The sequence below is a fragment of the Sitophilus oryzae genome, unplaced genomic scaffold (assembly GCF_002938485.1).
Source record: "Sitophilus oryzae breed Bouriz unplaced genomic scaffold, Soryzae_2.0 scaffold_1297_pilon_pilon, whole genome shotgun sequence".
Taxonomy (NCBI): domain Eukaryota; kingdom Metazoa; phylum Arthropoda; class Insecta; order Coleoptera; family Curculionidae; genus Sitophilus; species Sitophilus oryzae.
In genome coordinates, this window is record NW_022145945.1 from 1,291,826 (window position 1) to 1,313,558 (window position 21,733).

Here is a 21,733-nt window from a genome sequence, read left to right on the forward strand (position 1 = left end):
TCTTTTTTCATTGCACATTGCTCTTTGACCTGGTCCCTGGAACATGAGTCCATCAAAGCAGTTTTACCATTAGCTGAAGCACTATTCTGGATTGAGGGTAAAAAATTCATTATTAAATAAATATCAATATCACCAAAAGAATACATTAACAGCTAATTATAATGAGAAAACTTTCCTAGACTGGGTCCTTCTGAACTCGATGGCATGAGTCCATCAGCAGCTTCACCATTAGCTGAAGAAGGATGATTTTGGATTGGAGGGTAAACATTCATTATTAAATAACATTTATCACCAAGCAGTATGCATTAAGTTTTCAATTATAACGAGAAAACTTTCTGGACCAGTCCTGAACTGGATGGAACGAGTCCATCAGCAGTTTACCATTAGCTGAAGAAGTATGATTTGGATTGGAGGGTAAAAATGCATTATTAAATAACATTACTAACACCAAAAGAATATATTAAAAGGAATTATACTGAGAAAACTTGGACTGGGTTCTTTCGAACTAGATGGCATGAATCCATCAGCAGCCTACTAATAGCCGAAGAAGTATGATTTTGGATTGGAGGGTAAAAACTAATATTAAATAACATTAATATCACCAAAATAATATATTAAAAGCTAATTATAAATGTGAGAAAACTTCTTTGACTGGGTCCTTTTCTGAACTCTGGATGGCATGAATCCATCAGCAGTTTACCATTAGCTGAAGAAGTATGTATCTTGATTGAGGGTAAAAATTAATTATTAAACAACATTATTACCACCAAAAGAATATATTAAAAGGGAATTGGTAACGATAAAACTTTCCTGAACTGGATCCCTGAAACTCCTGATATGGCATGAATCCATCAAAGAAGCCTACCATTAGCCAGAAGTATGATCTTTGGATTGGAGGGTAAAATTCACAAATAACACAATAATACAGAAATATATTAGCAGCTAATTATAAATTATATAGAAAAACTTTCCTCTGACTGGGTCCTTTCGAACTCGGTGGCATGAGTCCATCAGCAGTTTACAACAATAAATGGAAGTATCATTCTTGGATTGAGGTAAAAAATTAATTATTAAATAACATTATTACCACCAAAAGAATATATTAAAAGCGAATTATAACGATAAACTTTCCTGGATTCAACCTTTCGAACTCGATGGCATGAATCACCAAAGTGCCACTAATAGCTGAAGAAGAAGATTCTTTGGATTGTAGGTGTAATTCATTATTAAAATAACATTTTCATCATTAAAGAAATATATTAATGTTTTAATTATAATGAGAAAACTTTCTTGGACTGGTCCTTCGAACTCGATGGCATGAGTCCATCAGCAGCTTACCAATAGCTTGGCTAGTATGATTCTTGGATTGAGGGTAAACATTCATTATTAAATAACATTATTATCACCAAAAGAATATATTAAAAGCTGTGAATTATAATGAGAAAACCAAACTTTCTTGGACTGGGCCCTTTCGAACTCGATGGCATGAATCCATCAGCAGTTTACCATTAGCTGAAGAAGCATTCTTCAATTGAGGGTAAAACTTCAATTTCTTATTAAAATGTAACATTATTATTCTGAATATATTAAAAGCAAAATTATAACATATAAACTTTCCTGACTAGTCCCTTTCTTGAACCTGGACATTGAGTCCACTTACCATTAGCTGAAGAAGTATGATTCTTCAGTTGGAGGGTAAAAATTCATTATTAAAATAACATTAATATCATTAAAAGAATATATTAACAGCAAATTATAACGAGAAAACTTTCTTGGACTGGGTCTTTTTGAACTAGATGGCATGAGTCCATCAGCAGCTTACCAATATCTGAAGAAGTGTGATTCTAGGACTATGGGTAAACATTCATTACAACATTAATATCACGAATATATTAAAAGCCAATTATAACGAGAAAACTTCTTTGGAGTGGGTCCTTTCGAACTCAATACGAGTCCATCAGCAGTTTATCAACAGCTGAAGAAGTATGATTCCTGGATTGAGGGTAAAATTAATTATTAAATAGCATTATTATCACCAAAAGAATATATTAAAAGCGAATCATAACGAGAAAACTTTCCTGGACTGGGTCCTTTCGAACTAGATGGCATGAGTCCATCAGCAGTTTACCATTAGCTGAAGAAGTATGATTCTTGGATTGGAGGGTAAACATTCATTATTAAATAACATTAATATCACCAAAAGAATATATTAAAAGCTAATTATAACGAGAAAACTCTTTCTTGACTGGTCCTTTCGAACTCATGCTGAGTCCATCACAGTTTACCATTAGCTGAAATATTTAATTGGATTGAGGGTAAAATTTACCTCATTAAAATGACATTATTATCACCAAAAGGAAATATATTGCTGAAATCATAACGAGAAACTTTTCTGGACTGGGTCCCTTGAACTGGATGGCATGCGTCCATCAGGAGTTTACCATTAGCTGAAAGGTGCTACATCTTTGATTGGGGTATGAAATTCATTGGCTTAAATAACATCTCTATCATCAAAGGAATACATTAAAAGCGAATTATAACGAGAAAAACTTTCCCTGACTCGTCCTCTGAACTCATTTATATGTGTCCATCAGGAGTTTAACATTAGCTGAAGAAGTGCGATTCTTGGACTGGTATATTATTATATAACATTAATATCACCAAAAGAATATATTGGGAAAGCTAATTATAACGAGAAAACATTTCTGGACTTGGTCCTTTCGAACTCAATGGCATGGGTCCATCAGCAGTTTACCATTAGCTGAAGAAGTATGATTCCTTGGTTGTGGGTGAACACTCAAAATGACATTATTATCACCAAAAAAGAATTATATTAAAAGCGAATCCTGCTAACGAGAAACTTCCGGACTGGGGTCTTTGAACCGATGGTATAAATCCACTGTAGCTTCATCAATTTCTTTATTAAAGAAGTTGGATTCTTGAGTTGGAGGGTATGCATTCATTATTAAATAACATTAATATCACCAAAAGAATACATATATTTAAAGCCAATTATAACGAGAAACTTTCATGGACTTGGTCCTTTCGAACTCGATGGTACGAGTCCATCAGCTGTTTGCCATTAGCTGAAGAAGCATGATTCTTGGATTTGAGGGTAAAATTAATTATTAAATAGCATTATTATCACCAAAAGAATATATTAGTGCTCTTAGCGAATCATAACGAGAAAACTTTCCTAAACTGGGTCCTTTCGAACTAGATGGCATGAGTCCATCAGAAGCTCTACCATTTAGCTGAAGAAGTATGATTCGATTGGAGGGTAAACATTCATTATTAAATAACGATATAATATCACCGTTAGTTATGTATTAAAAGTTTCTTTAATGGCAAACGAGAAAACTTTCCTGGACTGGTCCTTTTGAACTGGATAGAGTGAATCCATCAGCAGTTTACAATTAGCTGAAGAGGTATGATTCTTGGATTGGAGGGTAAAAATTAATTCATTAAAACGACATTATTATCACCAAAGAATATATTAAAAGGAATCATACCAGAAAGCTTTTCTGGACTGGGTCGTTTTGACCTGGATGGCATGTGTCCATCAGGAGTTTACCTATTAGCTGAAGAAGTATAATTTTGGGAATGGAGGCAAAAATTAATTATTAAAATGACATTATTATCAACAAGTATATTGCTAAAAGGAATGCAACGAGAAAATTTTCCTAGACTGGGTCCTTTCGAACTCTATGGCATGTGTCCATCAGTAGTTTATCATTAGTTGAAGAAGTATAATTATTCTTGGATTGGAGAGTATAACTTCATTATTAAATAACATTCTTATCACCAAACGAATATATTAAAAGCGAATTATAACGAGAAAACTTTTCCGGACTGGATCCTTTCTGAACTCTCTCGATAACATGTGTCCATCAGCAGTTTACCATTAGCTGAAGAAGTATGACTTGGTTTGAGGGTAAACATTCATTACAACAACATTAATACCACCAAAAGAATATACAAAGCTAATTTATAACGAGAAAACTTTCTTGGACTGGTCCTTTCGAACTCAATGTATGGGTCCATCAGCAGTTTAATACTATTAGCTTGAAAAGTATGATCTTTGGATTGGAGGGCAAAAATCAATTTCTTAAATGACATTATTATCACCCAAAGAATATATTAAAAAGCGAATCATAACGAGAAAACTTTCCTGGATCATTCCTTGAACCTGATGGTATAACCAAAGCAGTTTACTCCCTATTGAAGAAGTATGATCTTAATTGAGGGTAAACATCTAGCCATTAAATAACATTAATATCACCAAAAGAATATATTAAAAGCTAATTATAACGAGAAAACTTTCTTGGACTGGGTCCTTTCGAACTTGATGGCATGTGTCCATCAGGAGTTAGCAATCCATCAGTACCATTAGCTGAAGAAGTATGATTCTTGGATTGGAGGGTATATTATAACATATTATACATGCCACAAATTAGCCATACAGCGATTTTACAAACGAGTTGTAAAACTAAAGAACGGATGGTAAATTTACTACAATAATCTGTGGCAAGAAATAACCCTTAATATTGTTATTACATTCAAAAATTAATTTTTTCAGTGTATAACAAAATTATTTTCAAAGTTTCCAACGTATTAAAACAGTGCTAAAATAATGATGAAGTAAGAAATTATAATTATTATAAACTTTCATTAATTCCTATTATAGAACTCTATTGTTGTAACGATGATTTTATTACAAAGTTCGAACCGTATAAGACAACCTCAAAATTTGCTTTAATTGTTTCTTAATTCGAAACTTTTAACGAAATTGCGGTTGAGCTTGTCTTTTTCGTTTGACAAACTTCTTATTTTAACAATGTTTTCCCGCGTTTAGATTTTATTAATCTTTATGTCGAAGAAGTTGTATAACTTTTCCCGTTTAAACTTCGTAATTGTATTAAAAGCGGGTTCAAAACATTCGACTTGGAGAGCTTTGACTAAAAAGATTAAGGAATGAGTATAATATTATCAAAAACATAGAGATCGGTTTGGTTTTAAAGAATGCCTAAAGCAGCTGAAGAAATTAGGCAAAGAAAATATAGTCCTATACTGGAAGGTAATGAAACAGCCAGTAATCTAGCTAGAAAAGGAGTGAACACAGTGAAACCAACTTAAATCAGAACTCAAGAACCTGGAAAAATCCATTCATAACCTGGAATGGGAATCCTCCAACGGTCTAAGACACCCGAAGAATAAATTTATATTATATACTACTGAGAAATATATAAAACTACTGAGAAAATATACATTTCCGTGACTTTTTGGGTATAAAATATCTCTTGGTAAAAATCACTACCAGCAACCGTTCTCAAGATAATACTCAATACATATCATTATTGACAAAAAATAAATATGTTCAGTAGATATGTATATAGTTATTTGACTGAAATGATAAATTTGGAAATGTTTTTTTTTAAATTAATCATAAATTTTTCTTCAAAAAAATTATGATAAAACAGTTTGGCATCAATGAAATTGGTGCAAATCAAATATTCGGTCGGCTCCATAAAAATGTATTGTTTTCACTTTTGCAACTTAATAGTCGGCCGACTAAAAATTACATATCAATGCGTACCCTAATTATCCTAAAAAACCTCACAAGAGAAAGGCAGACAAAGGCATGCTTCATTTAGAAATATGTAATAATTACTTTTATTCAACTATGCGATAATTGTTTTTATTTAGGTACGGACAAAAAGTTATTAGATAATTGTTTTTATTTAGGTACGGACAAAAAGTTATTAGTCTTCAAACCAGTTAAAAAATATGTAGGTGGCGCCCTCTACAAATAGGAGTCATATTGACATCAAAATCAAATTTCTCATGCCAAAAAATACCCAGACACCAATTTTCATCCAAATATTGACGTTACTTCAGAAATTATTAGGAAAAAATCGAAATAAAAATGAAACTTCTACATCCTGTATCTCCAAAATTAAGCATTTTAACATACATTTATACGAACTTTTTTACTTATTTTTATCTGCACAATATGCTGCCGAAGTTTCCGGAATATAGTTCGGACCACCCTGTATAAATCAACTAATAGAAATGGTAGTTCTCTAGTTCTAAAGCCTTAATTTCATACGTAAATGTAATGAAAACGGTTATTTAATTCTCAAAGTTTGGTATTATTAAACTTTTTAATAAAATGATTGATTGAAAAACGAAAATTCTGAAAAAACACTGCATCATATTTCTCTTTAAAACTTGGATATTAAATTCTTCGGAATCTAATATACCTTGAAGAACTATTTCCAATACTTTCCTGTTTAGTTTTCTCATGTACGCTTTGCATACTACGCGAACATATTCTTGAATATTCCTTTAAGAAACCTCAGTTGCGAAGTCGTGTAAAGTTTAAGCTACTTATTTAAAATTGATACGGGATAAGATAAATAGAATCTTATTTCTTTTGATATATCTTTTTCTTGCCTATCAGGTGCATGTATTTACTATGTATTTATTTCTGTAACACTGCAGATTTATGAAGTTTAGTCACAAATTAACTAGAACAGATGCGAAAGAAACCGAATTACGCGTTCAGGTTTCTGTGACCTTCAGAAAGAGTTCATAGACAATCCGCATCAATGTATAGTTTGGGTTATTATTTGTTTGGGTGAAAATATAATCTGCACCAATATGTTATCGAGGCATACAAAAAGGTCCACAGACTTCGAGACATACGAAAAATCAAGTCCATTTAGCGTGTGTCGCAATTTTCACACCTTAAAAAATTAGTTTTTATAGCTATAGCAACTGCAGCGACTATGAAAAAAGCTGTGTGATTTTCATAGAAAATAAGGGCACCTGTAATTCATTTGAAAATGTTATAAATCGCTAAAAGAGGTTTCAAATCTCTTGGATTTCTATTAATATTAAATAATTTTTATTAAAAATTGAACTAAAATTGTTAGTATCATTAAAAACAATTCAAATTCAAAAATTTTATCAGTCAAATTCCCTCATTTAAGGTGAATATTAAAGTAAATATAAATACAGCTCATTCTAAGCTCTACTTATCTTTAAGAAAAATTTAAATCATCGTTGCAATTGGGCCTTAATACCATTTCGAATGAACCATAGTATTAATAATGTACATTATAATAATAATAAATTTTATATCATAGTGTGTATTAAAACTACTAAAACACTTTTAAATTGGTATTATATTAACAACTTTTGTTTTTTAATCCAAAAAAAATTTACCAATTTTCTCAATCAAAATATTTGTGGTCCTGAAAAGGACCTTCGTTTTCCCATGTTCGTCAAGGTAGGTAATGGGTAAACGGTAAAAAACAGGATAATGAAATTTAAAAAATTACAAAAATTGTTCAAAAGTGCCTCCCTCTTGCATTAAACCAAACGATCATAAAATCCCATCCTCACATTGGATAACATATCAGGGGTGACAGTGTCAAAGGCATTAAATATTTTCTGCCTTAACTGCTCCAAGTTTTGAATTTCTTCATGGCCGTAAATTTTAGATTTTATGTACCCCCATAAAAAGAAATCATTCACCGAGAAGTCAGGTGAAATTAAACGTCAGTCTAAACAAAACTGTCATTTTGGAAAACTTGTCAAAATTTGGACATACGCTAAATGGACTTGATTTTCCTATGTCTCGAAGTCTGTGGACTTTTCTGTATAATCTCAGAGTAATTTAATAGATTGCTCGTCATATTATATCAGCTCGTAGGAGATTAGGAAACAAAAAGATATGTATAGTATAAAAAATTAATTTATTTAACAAAATTTAATTAAAGATGTGACAAAATAGTTACATTTCTATTGGTTCTATCGGACTTTTTTCGACTATATAAATCTTTATTTTTTGTAAACTTTAATGCATAAAATATTTTCAATCTAATAAATAATTTAATGATGTAAATAAGAGGAAATTTCTCATATGGGTGGTCAAATTCTATAGTTTTCATTATATCAAACAGCCTCTGAATGTTTTCTTCAGTGCAAAACTCATCAAAATTTAATATAAATAATTTTCCCAGCCTGTAAATAAAATGAACAAATTTTTCCACTTTCATGATCAAAGGCTTTTAAATGGGCAAATAATTTCGAGTTATCCAGAGATTCGGATTCTTTTGCAAATTTTAGACAAAAATCACATTGATGTATTTGAAGACCCTTTTTAATGATGTAGTCAAACATAATTAAAGGCATTTTGAGTTGAAAACATTTCTCAGAGGCTGTTTCATATAATGAAAACTATAAAATTTGACCACCCATGTGAGAAATTTCCTCTTATTTACATCATTAAATGATTTATTAGATTGAAAATATTTGATGTATTAAAGTTTACAAATAAAGATTTATATAGTCGAAAAAGTCCGATAGAACCAATAGAAAGGTAACTATTTTGTCACATTTTTAATTAAATTTTGTTAAATAAATTAATTTTTTATACTATAAATATCTTTTTTTCCTTATAAATAAACACATTTGCATCCCATTTTAAATAAGATATACAAATTACCAAAACTTAGAAATAACAGTTCAAAAGTTCAACAAAAATCCTACAGGCGTTTTTAAAAAGAAACATATAACCACGCACTATGTCATTCCAGCAAGCTAATACGACACAGCATAGGTTTCTGGACTAAACGACTGGTGTATTTACACCACTTAATAGGCGTGTCGGGTTTGCCGAGCAGTTTCCGATGCAGTCGCTTTCTTTCGCATCTGTTATTTAGTGAACATGATGTATAATATACAGGGTGCTACAAATTCGGGGTACGAGCATTGGTATCTCGGTAACCGTAATAGATACGAACATGTAGTCTAAGAGCTGGCTACATAAAAAACCTTATCATCGTTACATGGCTAATTTTTTGTGTGAAGTATACTTTTGTGTAGTCATTATGAAGTAGTCATGTCTGCCAGCGCGATCCCGGGGCTTAAAGCGGGGGCGGCCAATAAAAGGGTAAAATTTTGACACTAAAAATTTTATAAGGTACACTAGTTATAATTGCAAAAATAGCTTTTATTTATTATTAAAAAACGTGGAAAATTGTTGGTAGACATTTTTCTAGTCGCTAAAATGCCGACAGACAACACGAAGGAAGCATGAAATTTTAAAAATTATTAAAAAATGAAATTCGAAGAATAAAAAAAAGGCATACATGCATGCCGATTGATGGGATGTCATATTTATTTATTCTAAAAGCCGTATGCTAAAGGGCAGATCGAGATCTACCAGCTCTGAAAATATTTGAACTTTTCATTCAAGATTCACCCTGTATAGTAATATCGGGCTTTTGATAACTGTCTACCGCTGATTAAGCCACGATTTTTTTGTCTGCCCTTTGGCATACGGCTTTTTAAATAAATAAACAATGAACATGACATTCCACCAATCGACATGCGATGTCTTTTTGATGTATTTTGTTTTGATGTATGCGATGATTTTTTTTGTCAAAATTCCATGCCTCTTTCGCGTTGTCTGCCGGCATTTTAGCCACGAGAAAAAATGTCTGTCAACAATTTTACACGTTTCTTAATAATAAATAAAAGCTATTTGGCAATTATAGCTTATACAATAATACCTTATAATATTTTTAGTGTCAAAATTTCACCCTTTCGATGGGCCGCCCCCGCTTTAAGCCCCGGGATCGCGCTGGTAGACATGACTATTTCACAATGGCTACACAAAAGGATTCTTCACAAGAAAAATTAGCCATGTACCGATGATAAGGTTTTTTATGTAGCCAGCTCTCCGTCTAATGGTTAAATTAGGGTAAAATTGCGCTTTGGGATGATCACCAAGATTCCATCAAAAAAGTTTTAAACATTTCAAGGATTGCAGAGTTTTCTTTTTTAATTGATTAAAGTTTGGATTTATTAAAGTTCAATACCCTCTAACGGACAAATTAGGCACTTTCGTATAGAGGTCAATGTGTCAATTAATTTATTCTAATTCCAAAAATACGAAATAGTTCTATGTCCATGGAATATTAAGACACTCTGTACAATACTGGTCTACTACACCTTATGAGTGTCTCATCCAACTAAATGATGATAAATAACAATAGAGCCTCTATGTAAATGTATGCTAGAGCTTTAGTTACGGAAATTTAGTAAATGTAAGGAAGTTTCTCTAGTTGTGTAAGGATACTGCTTTGTCCTAACTTCAGATTGTTGTATCGTTTATGTTTAATCTCACTTTCCTGTTCGAAAACTTGAGAAGTTATACTTTTTTGACTGTTATACACCCATGTCATAGTAGAAGCAAAAGAGTAGTTGGGCACTCTCCCAAATATTTTGTGCCAGTTTTTACAATCTGTCGAATATCGGCAGATTACCGAGCGTTACAGTTGAGTTCCGTCCGTCGACCTGTGAGGTTCGAGCGTTGCGTCCCAGCACAGAGACGGATGGACAAAAAATGAGTGCCTTACTGTGTGCTGCTATTGGTTGTAGTAATAAATTCAAAAACTTGTGTTTTTGTTTTTTTTGAGAGTCATTTTTGATCATTGTTTGTGTTCAGGTTAATTTTCTCATGACTGATTACTACTTCCAGCCAAATGCGACAACTTTCGTACCATTGCGCTAATTTCACATGCCAGTAAGATTCTTCTTCATATCATTAACGAAAGGTTAAAACCGTATATTCAATCACAAATCTCTCCAGAGCAAGCAGGATTTACAAGAGGTCGAGGAACACGTGAACAAATTTTGAATATCCGTCAGATTATCGAAAAGGCCCGAGAATTTAACAATCCGCTCTATATTTCTTTCATAGACTATCGAAAAGCTTTTGACAAAGTCAAATGGTCAAAACTATGGATGGTTCTTAAAGAAATGGGCGTGCCTCTTCATTTGATTTCATTGATCCACAATCTCTATGTAAATACCAAAAATAGAATTACCATCAATGGCGTTACTTCGGAAGACTTCCAGCCTACCTGTGGTGTTAGGCAGGGGTGCATACTATCTTCTCAGTTATTCAATATATATACTGAATATATCATGAGACGGGCATTGGAACATTGGCAAGGGGAGACAACAATTAATGGTCACAAAATTACCAACCTCAGATTTGCAGACGATACGGTCCTTCTAGCAGGAAACGAAGAAGAGTTACTGCAGCTTCTAAAATTGGTTGAAGACGAAAGCGAGAAACTTGGACTTGAAATTAATCCCTCTAAAACAAAAATTATGATTATCGACAGGCAAAACAACAATAAACCTGATGTAGTGAGCATTGGTCGTTTTGAGGTTGTAAGTCAATATATATATATATATATATATATATATATATATATATATATATATATATATATATATATATATATATATATATATATATATATATATATATATATATATATATATATATATATATATATATATATATATATATATATATATATATATATATATATATATATATATATATATATATATATATATATATATATATATATGGGTCACTTATAAACAACACGGGATCGTTAGAAGGCGAAATAAGATAGAAGATGTGAAATATATATATATATATATATATATATCTTGGGTCACTTATAAACAACACAGGATCGTTAGAAGGCGAAATAAGAAGAAGATGTGAAATGACAAGAGTGGCAGTGCGAAAACTCTCAAAATATGGCGAGACAAAAACATATCTAAACACTTAAAAAAAAGCTTGTTCACTGCCTAATATTTCCTATATTAATGAATGGCTCCGAGTCCTGGACGATGAGACAGTCAGAAATGAAAAAATTGACGCAACTGAGATGTACTGTTGGCGACGAATGCTCAGAATTCCCTGGACTGCCCGGCGAACCAATGAATCCATAATCCAAGAACTGAACATCACAGAACGCCTCTCAACTTCTATACAGTCACGTATACTTAAATATTTCGGTCACGTTATGAGGAGGGATACTGACTGTATGGAAAAGCTCATTATACAGGGCAAGGTTCCGGGAAGAAGACCAAGAGGTCGCTCGCCCTCCCGATGGATAGACCAGCTATTAAAGATCACCCACAAGCCACTGCACACGCTTGTACATGAAGCACAAGACAGGGAACTAGGGAGACAAACAACATACAGCACTTGACCACTACATTCCTCTTGTAGGAATAAAGACAGAGAGAGGGAGAGAGAGAGATTACTACTTAATAATTTGATATAATTTGCATTTAAACCTCAATTTTTTATCGATTTTACTTTTAACAACCATCCCTTGCTTGCTGTTTAACGAACTGCACCTTCATTGACAAAAATTTGTTGTACCAAAAAAAACTGGAAATCCCGGTTCCTTAGAGGCATGGTACCGACATTACCGGTTACCGAAAAACAGCTCCGGTTCCGGAAACGCTTGTACCATAACCGTGAATCGCCCTATACAGGGTGAGTCTTAAATAAGTGCAAATATTTTTAGGAATAGTATATTTTGGCCCCAGAAATATGAGAATTCTTCTGCATATTTTTTTTTTTAAATCTGGATTTTTTTTAGTTTTTAGTTAAAAAACATAATTTCTTGATAATATGGTAACTAGGGTTCAGAACCAGAAATTCCCGGTTCTTTTGAGATATCAAAGAACCGGCACTCGAAATTATTAATTCCCGGTTCTTTCGGTACGTTCGGGACTCGGTAACAATAACTAAAAAATTATTCTTTCATTACGTGAGAAAGTAGCGATGCTATTTCTCATTGTTCTTGCTTCTTTTCTCTTTTGAAATGTCTGTAATGTTTGTTAGCAATTATTGAAGTTTAAATATTATGTTATTTTATTATTTAGTAGTAGTGGGAACCATCGAATGAATACTATCGAAACATTCGATAGTTGCAATTCATTCGAATAATTCGATAGTTAGTAAGAAAACATTCGTTGAAAACTATTCGAATAAAAATTATCGAATAGATCCGTCATCTGCCTTGAAATATTGTATTCTAGTAATTCGGCAGCAAAAACCATTCATTTATAAAATTCATTCATTTATAAAATTCATTCATTTATAAAATTCATTCATTTATAAAATCCATTCATTTATGAAATTCATTTATTCGTCAGGATCGATTATAATAAAATATTAACTGAATTTTAGTTGTCGCCCGGCGACGTAGGTTTTTTCCGAGAAAGCGGTCGGTGGCAATGCTATGAAAGAAGCCGGCATCTTTTTTGCGGAGTCATATATAGATAAGGACACATTATTTTTTTTATTGAGGTGCTAGTATTTACACAGAAAATACATTATGAAGGGCGCTGTTGCCATATTTTTGTATTAGTTGATATTAGCAAAGAATATTATTGTTTGGCTTTAGTTAGTTAGGTATAGTATGTCTATATATTCTGCATTTTTTATTAATATTCTGTTGTTACACTGCAATAATACTTGTTATTTTGGATGTAGGAAAATTATTTTTAATGTTTTTAAGCAAAGACTGGTTTAATAAATAATAATAACAGTAATAATTTGTTATACCTATTAACAACAAAATTTAAAATCATTTAATATAAATATTTTTTTATATTTAAGTAGTAGCAAAATATAAACAACAAATTAGATGTCAAAATTATTTATATTAGATCCTATTTAAAAATAATATAGTCTCTAATTTTTTTGGCAACGTTGGTTTATTAAATAATAATAATTACAGAACTAATTTGTTATATTAACAACAAATTTTAAAATCATGAAATATAAACATTTATTAATTTTCTAAGCAAGCGGTGTAATGGAAGGAAAATATAAATAAAAATTAGAAATCAAAATTATTTATATTAGGTGCTTTATATTACTATTTAAAAATTATATTTACTTTTACTGGCATTTACTTTAAAAAATAAATGAAATATTTCTTCGCAAAAACTACATGTAAGAGAATTAGCATAAACAAAATACAAACATCGTTAACTTTTTTTTTAAATTGGCACGTGTAAAACTTTCATTTTAATTTTCTCACCCCATAGTTTGAGTTCGATAACCATTTACTTAACCACATTACTTTAATATGATTATTAAGTTCAACTAATTCATATTATTAAAACATCTAAAATACAAATATGTACTTTTAAAATTAATTTAAGTTCATCTCATCTCTCTTAAAAATTGCTACTTCTCAAAATTTCCCATTAAAAAATAGACCATATACCATATAAAATTAAATAATTGAAAGATCGGACTACGGAAAACCACACAACTTTTCGGAAAAATTTTGACCACCTGCACATGCACACAATCGTCAATAAATAAAATTAAAAAATAACTACTATTTTAGTATTTTAACTATTTTAGTAAACGCAAAAATAGCACAGTATTTATACGGTGAAGTTATAAAAATTTGGAAGAACTAATAATGCACTGACGCATACAAAAATCAAACGAATACTAAATTTCATTTATCAAAAGCATTCGATAGTCGTGGCTCAACGATAACCATTTAGTCGCACGGCGAGGTTGTCACATATGCTTTAGTTTACAAATGAATGAATGATTTTATTCGAATAAAACCATTCGATAGTTGAAATCATTCATTCATTAACCATTCGATAGTCTAATTCATTCGATAGTTCCCATCGCTATTATTTAGTACAATGTGTTGTTCAATGTATGTATTAGTTATCCAATGAAAATCACCTAACCAATATATTACTACAAAACAAACACATTGATGTTAAAATTAAACTTGTTTTAAATTAAAAGGAAGTTGTAGAAAATCTTTGAAATAGATAATAATATAAAAATATGTCATTATATATGTGTTCCAGAAGATTTTCAGATTCGGAAAAATTGTTACTTACACGAAATGTCAAAATATTCTGTTTTCAAGCAAATTTCTACTCGATGATCAGTTTTTTTGAACTCGTATTTTCCTAAATAAATCTCTGTGAAAGTATGCCGAGTGCCACGACTATATTTTGCCTAGTTATAGACCACGACTATACAGCTACGTCAGTGATCACGGGACGAGAGAACAAGGTCATAAGGATTTGACAAGGAGTAAAGCTACTAGTTTCCTTATATTATGCCCATGTGCTATTGCGAAATTTATTTTTATTTGTGAATTTTTCTGATATTCTAATAGAATTATACTGCTGGTCGGGGCGAAGAGGAATCCAACAAATCAAAGATCATTTAAATCGGTCAGCCATTCTGGAGTTATAAATGGTGGGACTGTTTTTTACGCCAAGCCATATATTATTTTATTTTACTTTTGAATGAAATGTTATTAAATTCATTCTGTAATACTAATTAGTTAATATAATAATTAGAAATTAAATAATAATAGTTCATTTCCAGTACCAGCAATAACATATATATTATTAGCACTTATCAAACTTGTTATTGTATTAAATATTAACAAAGAATGTGTATTAATTAATTTTGCTATGCCGTTATTATTATTACATAAACATTTGTTCAATCTATATTAATTAATTAAATTAATCTTAAAACAAATTAGATAAAATGGTATTCTCCTTATTTATTGATAATATGAGCATATGTAAATTAGTTTATTGCTCGGTTTATTGGCATTTTTGTTTAATCTTCCATCTATATCTGTTTATTTAGATATATTTTTTTTATTAATACCTGCCATTACAATTTGCTACTAGTGAAATATTTGTAACATATTTATTTATTTTCTTAAAATATTTTTTTAAAGAATAATATACAGGGTGGTCCAAACTGTATTCCGGAAACTTCTGTATAGGAACTTTTTGTATTATTTTTAGCCGACCATACCAATAGGTAAATACAAATAGGTATATACAAAAATATAAAAATATTTTCATGGTGTCTGTCTGTCTGTCTGTCTGTCCGTCTGTCCGTCTGTCCGTCTGTCCGTCTGTCCGTCTGTCCGTCTGTCCGTCTGTCCGTCTGTCCGTCTGTCCGTCTGTCCGTCTGTCCGTCTGTCCGTCTGTCCGTCTGTCCGTCTGTCCGTCTGTCCGTCTGTCCGTCTGTCCGTCTGTCCGTCTGTACGTCTGTCCGTCTGCCGTCTGTAACACGATAACTCAAAAACCTCTGAACCGATTTTAACCAAATTTGGCACAAAAATACTGTGGCACCCGAGAATCTGGCCATTAGTTTTTGGTGGGGGTGGGGGATTGGTAAGGGGGTATGGGAGGGGGTTAAAAATTAAAAAAAATCGTAACTCCAAAATTACAGTAGCTAGCGAAACGCGGTTTTCAATTTAAGATTAGGAATAATATTTGCAACAAAATTTGTAATAACATCAAAATCAGTCAAAGTCGCAGTTTTTGAGAGAATTGAAACTAAAAGAACTGCCCACCAACTTTTTATTAACATATTTTAGTATAGGCGGCTATACGTGCCTCCCGGCGCCAATTTTTTTACTTCTGTCTTGCTCTAAAGTCTTTAATTTTCTGACAAAACTAAAACCACGTCCTTTAGATTTTTTTTCACGTGTCCCATCTGATTTTTAAATGGAATTTTATAATTCAAAACCGCACGTTATATTCCTAAAAGAATGCTTTATGTAAACGAGAAATTAAATTAAAAAGGGCTAACCTTCCGTCATACTCGTTACGTAGACACATGGGAAAATACAATATGAATGAATATTTTTTAAAGGTACGACCTAAAGTGATTATAAAATTTTATTAAAGCAAAATGCTATTTTTTAATGCTTTTATATATTACTGGGAACATAATAATATAATTATTAGCAATTCAATAAATAGCTATTTATGTAACTAGTACCTAAAATGATGTTTTTTAGGACGAATCATTACTGTTTGCGGACGAGGCGTTAGCCGAGTCCGAAATAGTAGATGAGTCCTAAAAAACATAATTTAGGTACGTGTTACATACACTATTATTTTGTCATACGCTTTTTACAGTTTTTTAGAACGCATATTTGCAAATTTTCCATATTTGAAATTATAATGTTTGAAAAAGTTGGCTTATAAATTCATATCTTAGTAACGAGTTTGTTTATTTCATCGCATTTTGACATGTCATTCGAAATTTGTCACAAAATCACACAAATTCATCAACAATTTTAAAATGTTCCAAAATCCGAACATATTGCTAATAAGGCCAAAGAAATCGTGTTGGATTTACTTCCTGTGAAGTCTCGTGCCATTTACCAGAAAGAATATGATGTTTTTAATGAATGGAAAGTCAAAAATGGCGTATTCGTTGTAAATGAAGATGTATTGCTAAATTATTTCCACGAAAAAGTAAGTACCTAGGTACTTACTTTAAACAAATAACTTAGCTTTTGATATTGTTAGTATTTAATAATTTAATTATAAATATATGTATAATTTTATGTGATTTTGTGACAAATTTCGAATGACAAAATAAAACAACCAAATAACGAATTTAGACATTTTAGTCCATAAAGGTTGCCATGACGACCTTTACGGCCTAGGCCGAAAAAGAAACATTTTACGGACTGAAATGAGTCCGTAAAATAGCTGTTTTTGGGAGCGTATGACAAAAATAAATTTATTCGGAAATATTATTTCCGAATAAATTATTTTATTTTTTCGGACACATCCCTCGCATGGTCACAGGAACTTTTTGTTTTATCTTAATTTGTAGAATCACACACAGAAGTTAGATATAGGTTAACATTTTTTTGACACCCTGTATAGCCCAAAGTCAAAGTTAGCAATTATTTATCCATTGATCAGAAACCTTAAAATTTACGTTTAAGTTCAAGTACCAGTTTTTTCAGTGGCACTATGAAAGGGCATATCCATATCTATAAATCTCTATAAAGTCTGCATTATAGAGATTTTTAGCTGACCATACCAACAGGTATAAAAAAAGTTTTTTTAATTTCACTCAAAATGAGTTATTTGGCTCATAAATATGATCTAAATACAAAATATTTTCATGGTGTTCTGTCTGTCTGTCTGTAACACGATAACTTAAAAACCGCTAAACCGATTTTAACCAAATTTGGCACAAAAATACTGTGGCACCCGAGAATCTGGCTATTAGTTTTTGGTGGGGGTGGGGGATTGGTAAGGGGGTATGGGAGGGGGTTAAAAATTTTAAAAAATCGTAACTCCAAAATTACAGTAGCTAGCGAAACGCGGTTTTCAATTTAAGATTAGGAATAATATTTGCAACAAAATTTGTAATAACATCAAAATCAGTCAAAGTCGCAGTTTTCGAGGTATTAACATATTTTAGTATGGGTGGCTATACGTGCCTCCCGACGCCAATTTTTATTTGTAGAATCACCCACCGAAGTTATATAGGTACACAATTTTTTTGACACCCTGTATAGCTGAAAGTCAAAGCTAGCAATAATCTCCATTGATCAGAAACCTTAAAATTTACAATTTTTTTTTCTGTCTTGCTCTAAAGTCTTTAATTTTCTGACAAAACTAGAAACCACGTTCTTTAGATTTTTTTCATGTGTCTCATCTAATTTTTAAATGGAATTTTATAATTCAAAACCGCACGTTATATCCCTACAAGAATGCTTTATGTAAACGGGAAATTAAATTAAAAAAGGGTTAACCTTTTCCGTCATACTCGTGATGTAGCCACATGGGAAAATACAATATGAATGTGTATTTTTAAAGGTAAAGTGATTATAAAATTTTATTAAAGTAAAATGCTATTTTTAATGCTTTTATATATTACTGGGAATATAATAATATAATTATTAACAATTCAATTAAATAAATTTATTCTGAAATATTATATTAAATTTATTGTCGTTTTTAGACAAAGCTTGTTTTTTATCTATTTATTAAACATTGTGGCCAACCTATAGAAAATTTTACTCGATTTGAAATGAATTCTTCGAAAACTTGGTAAAACAAACATTGATTTTATAAAATTTCTATAGAATTTCTATACGTGGTTAAATTTTCTTTACAATAAATCAAATAATGCTTATTGATAATAAAATATATTTTATTTATTTTTTGTATTGGTATATTGTGATTTGAACAAAAGAGTAAAAAAAATATGTAAACTATTTTATTTTAGTAATTTAGCAATCGTATGCCGCAAAAACGCTTTTACATGTTAAAGAAATGTGTATAAATAGTATATTGTTTTATTAGGAGTAAAAATGACACTTTTCGTGGCGAGTCTGTACGTTTGACTACATACTACATACAGGCGAGGCACAAAAAGTCATTTTTACTCCAAATAGAACATGCTATTTTTTTCAAACACCACAAAATATTTTTTAAACAATTTCAAACGTTCCAAATAATTTAAAAATATTTAAAAGTAATACCTTGTATGTAATTATACAGGGTGTTTCAAAACAAATGCGAAAAACTTCAGGGGGTGGTTCCTCGCTAAAAATAAAGGGTAGTTTGCTTTATAAACGTTGGGTCAAAAGTCGACCATTAGGGAGATATCGCGGTACAAAGATGGCGGAAAAATAATGTTTTTATTTTTTATCTTGAAAACTAAAAGATATAGACTAATGACATTTTATGGAAGCATTACTGTTATGAAAACATACATTCCGGGAATTTTTTCATTTTTTTAAAATGAGTGGAAGGGGTTGAAATAAACTACCCCTATCATTCTTGTTAACGAAATTTAAAGAAAAATCTTATCAAACACATGCAAAAAAATTAATTTGGATAGTTTAGTTTGTTTAGAAACTTTTTAATCTCTTCTGTTTTTCTGATAAAACTCACCGATTTGAAATTAAAAAATAAAATGTAAAGCATTGCCTGTCAGGACAAAAAAACATTTTCACATAAAGAAAAAAGGCTTCGGAATAATTAATTGATCGTAAGATAATAACGTATTGCAGTAGAGTAATGTCAGATAAAATAATATTAGAAACATCCTAAAAAGTGACAGCGGCCAACTAGATTTTTTCCTAAAAAAATTACAGCAGCTCACTTGATTCTTTATCTAAAAATGTTTTTTGTCCTGACATGTAATGCTTTACATTTTATTTTTTAATTTCAAATCGGTCAGTTTTATCAAAAAAACACAAGAGACAAAAAAGTTCCTAAATAAACTAAACTATCCAAATTAATTTTGCATGTGTTTGATAAGATTTTTCTTAAATTTTGTTAACAAGAATGATAGGGATAGTTTATTTCAACCCCTTCCACTTATTTTAAAAAAGTGAAGAAATTACCAAAAAGTGTGTTTTCATAACAGTAATGCTTCTATAAAATTTCATTAGTCTATCGCTTTTCGTTTTTAAGATAAAAAATAAAAACATTATTTTTCCGCCATCTTTGTACCACAATATCTCCCTAATGGTTGACTTTTGACCCAATGTTTATAAAGCAAACTAGCCTTTATTTTGAACAAGGAATCAACCCCTGAAGTTTTTCGCATTTGTTTTGAAACACCCTGTATATCGAGAAACTATGATTACGCTCGTTGAATTTGACACTTTATGTCAGTTTAATAATACATTTTTGCACCATATTTCGCATTACTTTTAGGCATTAAAATGACTTTTTTATATTGTATTTTTGTGACGTTTGAAAAAAAAACGAGTTTTTTTGTAAAGTTACAGCAAAAACATTTTAAATATTAAAAAACAATTTTAAAAATGTTTTTTAGTATGGAAAGGCTTGGAAAATATATGTAAAGTACGTCTACTGGATGTGTGTGTATGAAAAGAAAAGAATATGGTAGATTTTGATTCACTATAATTTACTGTTGACTTAAAACTTGTCATTATAATAGAAAAAAAAATGATTTCCTTGCCTGATATCCGTCGTATGTCCACGAACTCCATTTCATGTGACAGCTCTGTAAATCGAATGGAAAATACTCCACGTTTATGTCGCACGAAGATCTGTAGATTCCATGAGAAAGCCACACAACCTCTCCATTGCTAGATACTATGACGTTTGTGTTGATAACTGATGACTGATACTGAGGATCTGCACTGAAAAATATAAAATAATAAAATATTAATTGATAATTATCAAGAATCACATGTTGTTTTTAGCTAAAAGTGATTTTTATTGACTTTTATCTTTAATTTCTTTATAGTTTACGAAGCTCATGCACCAGATCTTGTAAAATTGTTTTTATTACTTTTCTTCGGGCCATTTTGGTTATAATTTGTTTATCTGATATTAATTATCTGAAAAAACATGTCGTTTTTTTGCTAAAAGTGGTTTTAATTGAGTTTTATCTCTAATTTTTTTTATAGTATACAAAGCTGATGCACCAGGTCTTGTAAAATTGTTTCTATGACTGTTCTTCGGGGCATTTTTATTCTAATTTGTTTATTTGATGTCAATTATCAAGAAACACATGCCGTTTTTTGCTAAAAGTGGTTTTTATTGAGTTTTATATCTAATTTTATTTATATTAGACGAAACTGATGCACCAGGTCTCGTAAAATTGTTTCTATTACTTTACTACTGTCTTCTATTCTAGTTTGTTTATCTGATGTCAATTATCAAGAAACACGTCGTTTTTTGCTAAAAGTGGTTTTTATTGAGTTTTATATCTGTTAGCGGCACGCCAATGAATAGGGCCATATCTAGTATGTTATGTGTTTAAACAAGTCCAAGTGGTCGTCTAGCGCAAGCGCAAGCCTCAGGCAGTGAGAGGGCACCTGCGGTACGATAACCACGCGCCTTGTCACTCTTTACATAAACATAATAATTATTTCATAAATTGACAGATTATTAATAATATAATCTAATATCTAACATCAGAAGTGGGATTAACCCGTAATTAAGCGCCCATTGTTAGTTTGTGATTTGTTTTGTGTTGTGAGATCAATTCAGTTTCTGAAAAAAA

At 31.0% G+C, this 21,733-nt stretch overlaps 1 protein-coding gene across 1 annotated transcript in view; it reads right to left on the bottom strand.

Annotated features, from left to right (window-relative positions):
- Nucleotides 1-21,733, bottom strand: part of LOC115874527 (neuronal acetylcholine receptor subunit alpha-7-like) — a 131,468-nt gene that overhangs the window by 45,544 nt on the left and 64,191 nt on the right. Inside the window, exon 4 of the mRNA XM_030889694.1 lies at nt 20,681-20,864. Coding sequence (XP_030745554.1) covers nt 20,681-20,864 — 184 coding nt within the window. The remainder of the gene's footprint in view (nt 1-20,680; nt 20,865-21,733) is intronic.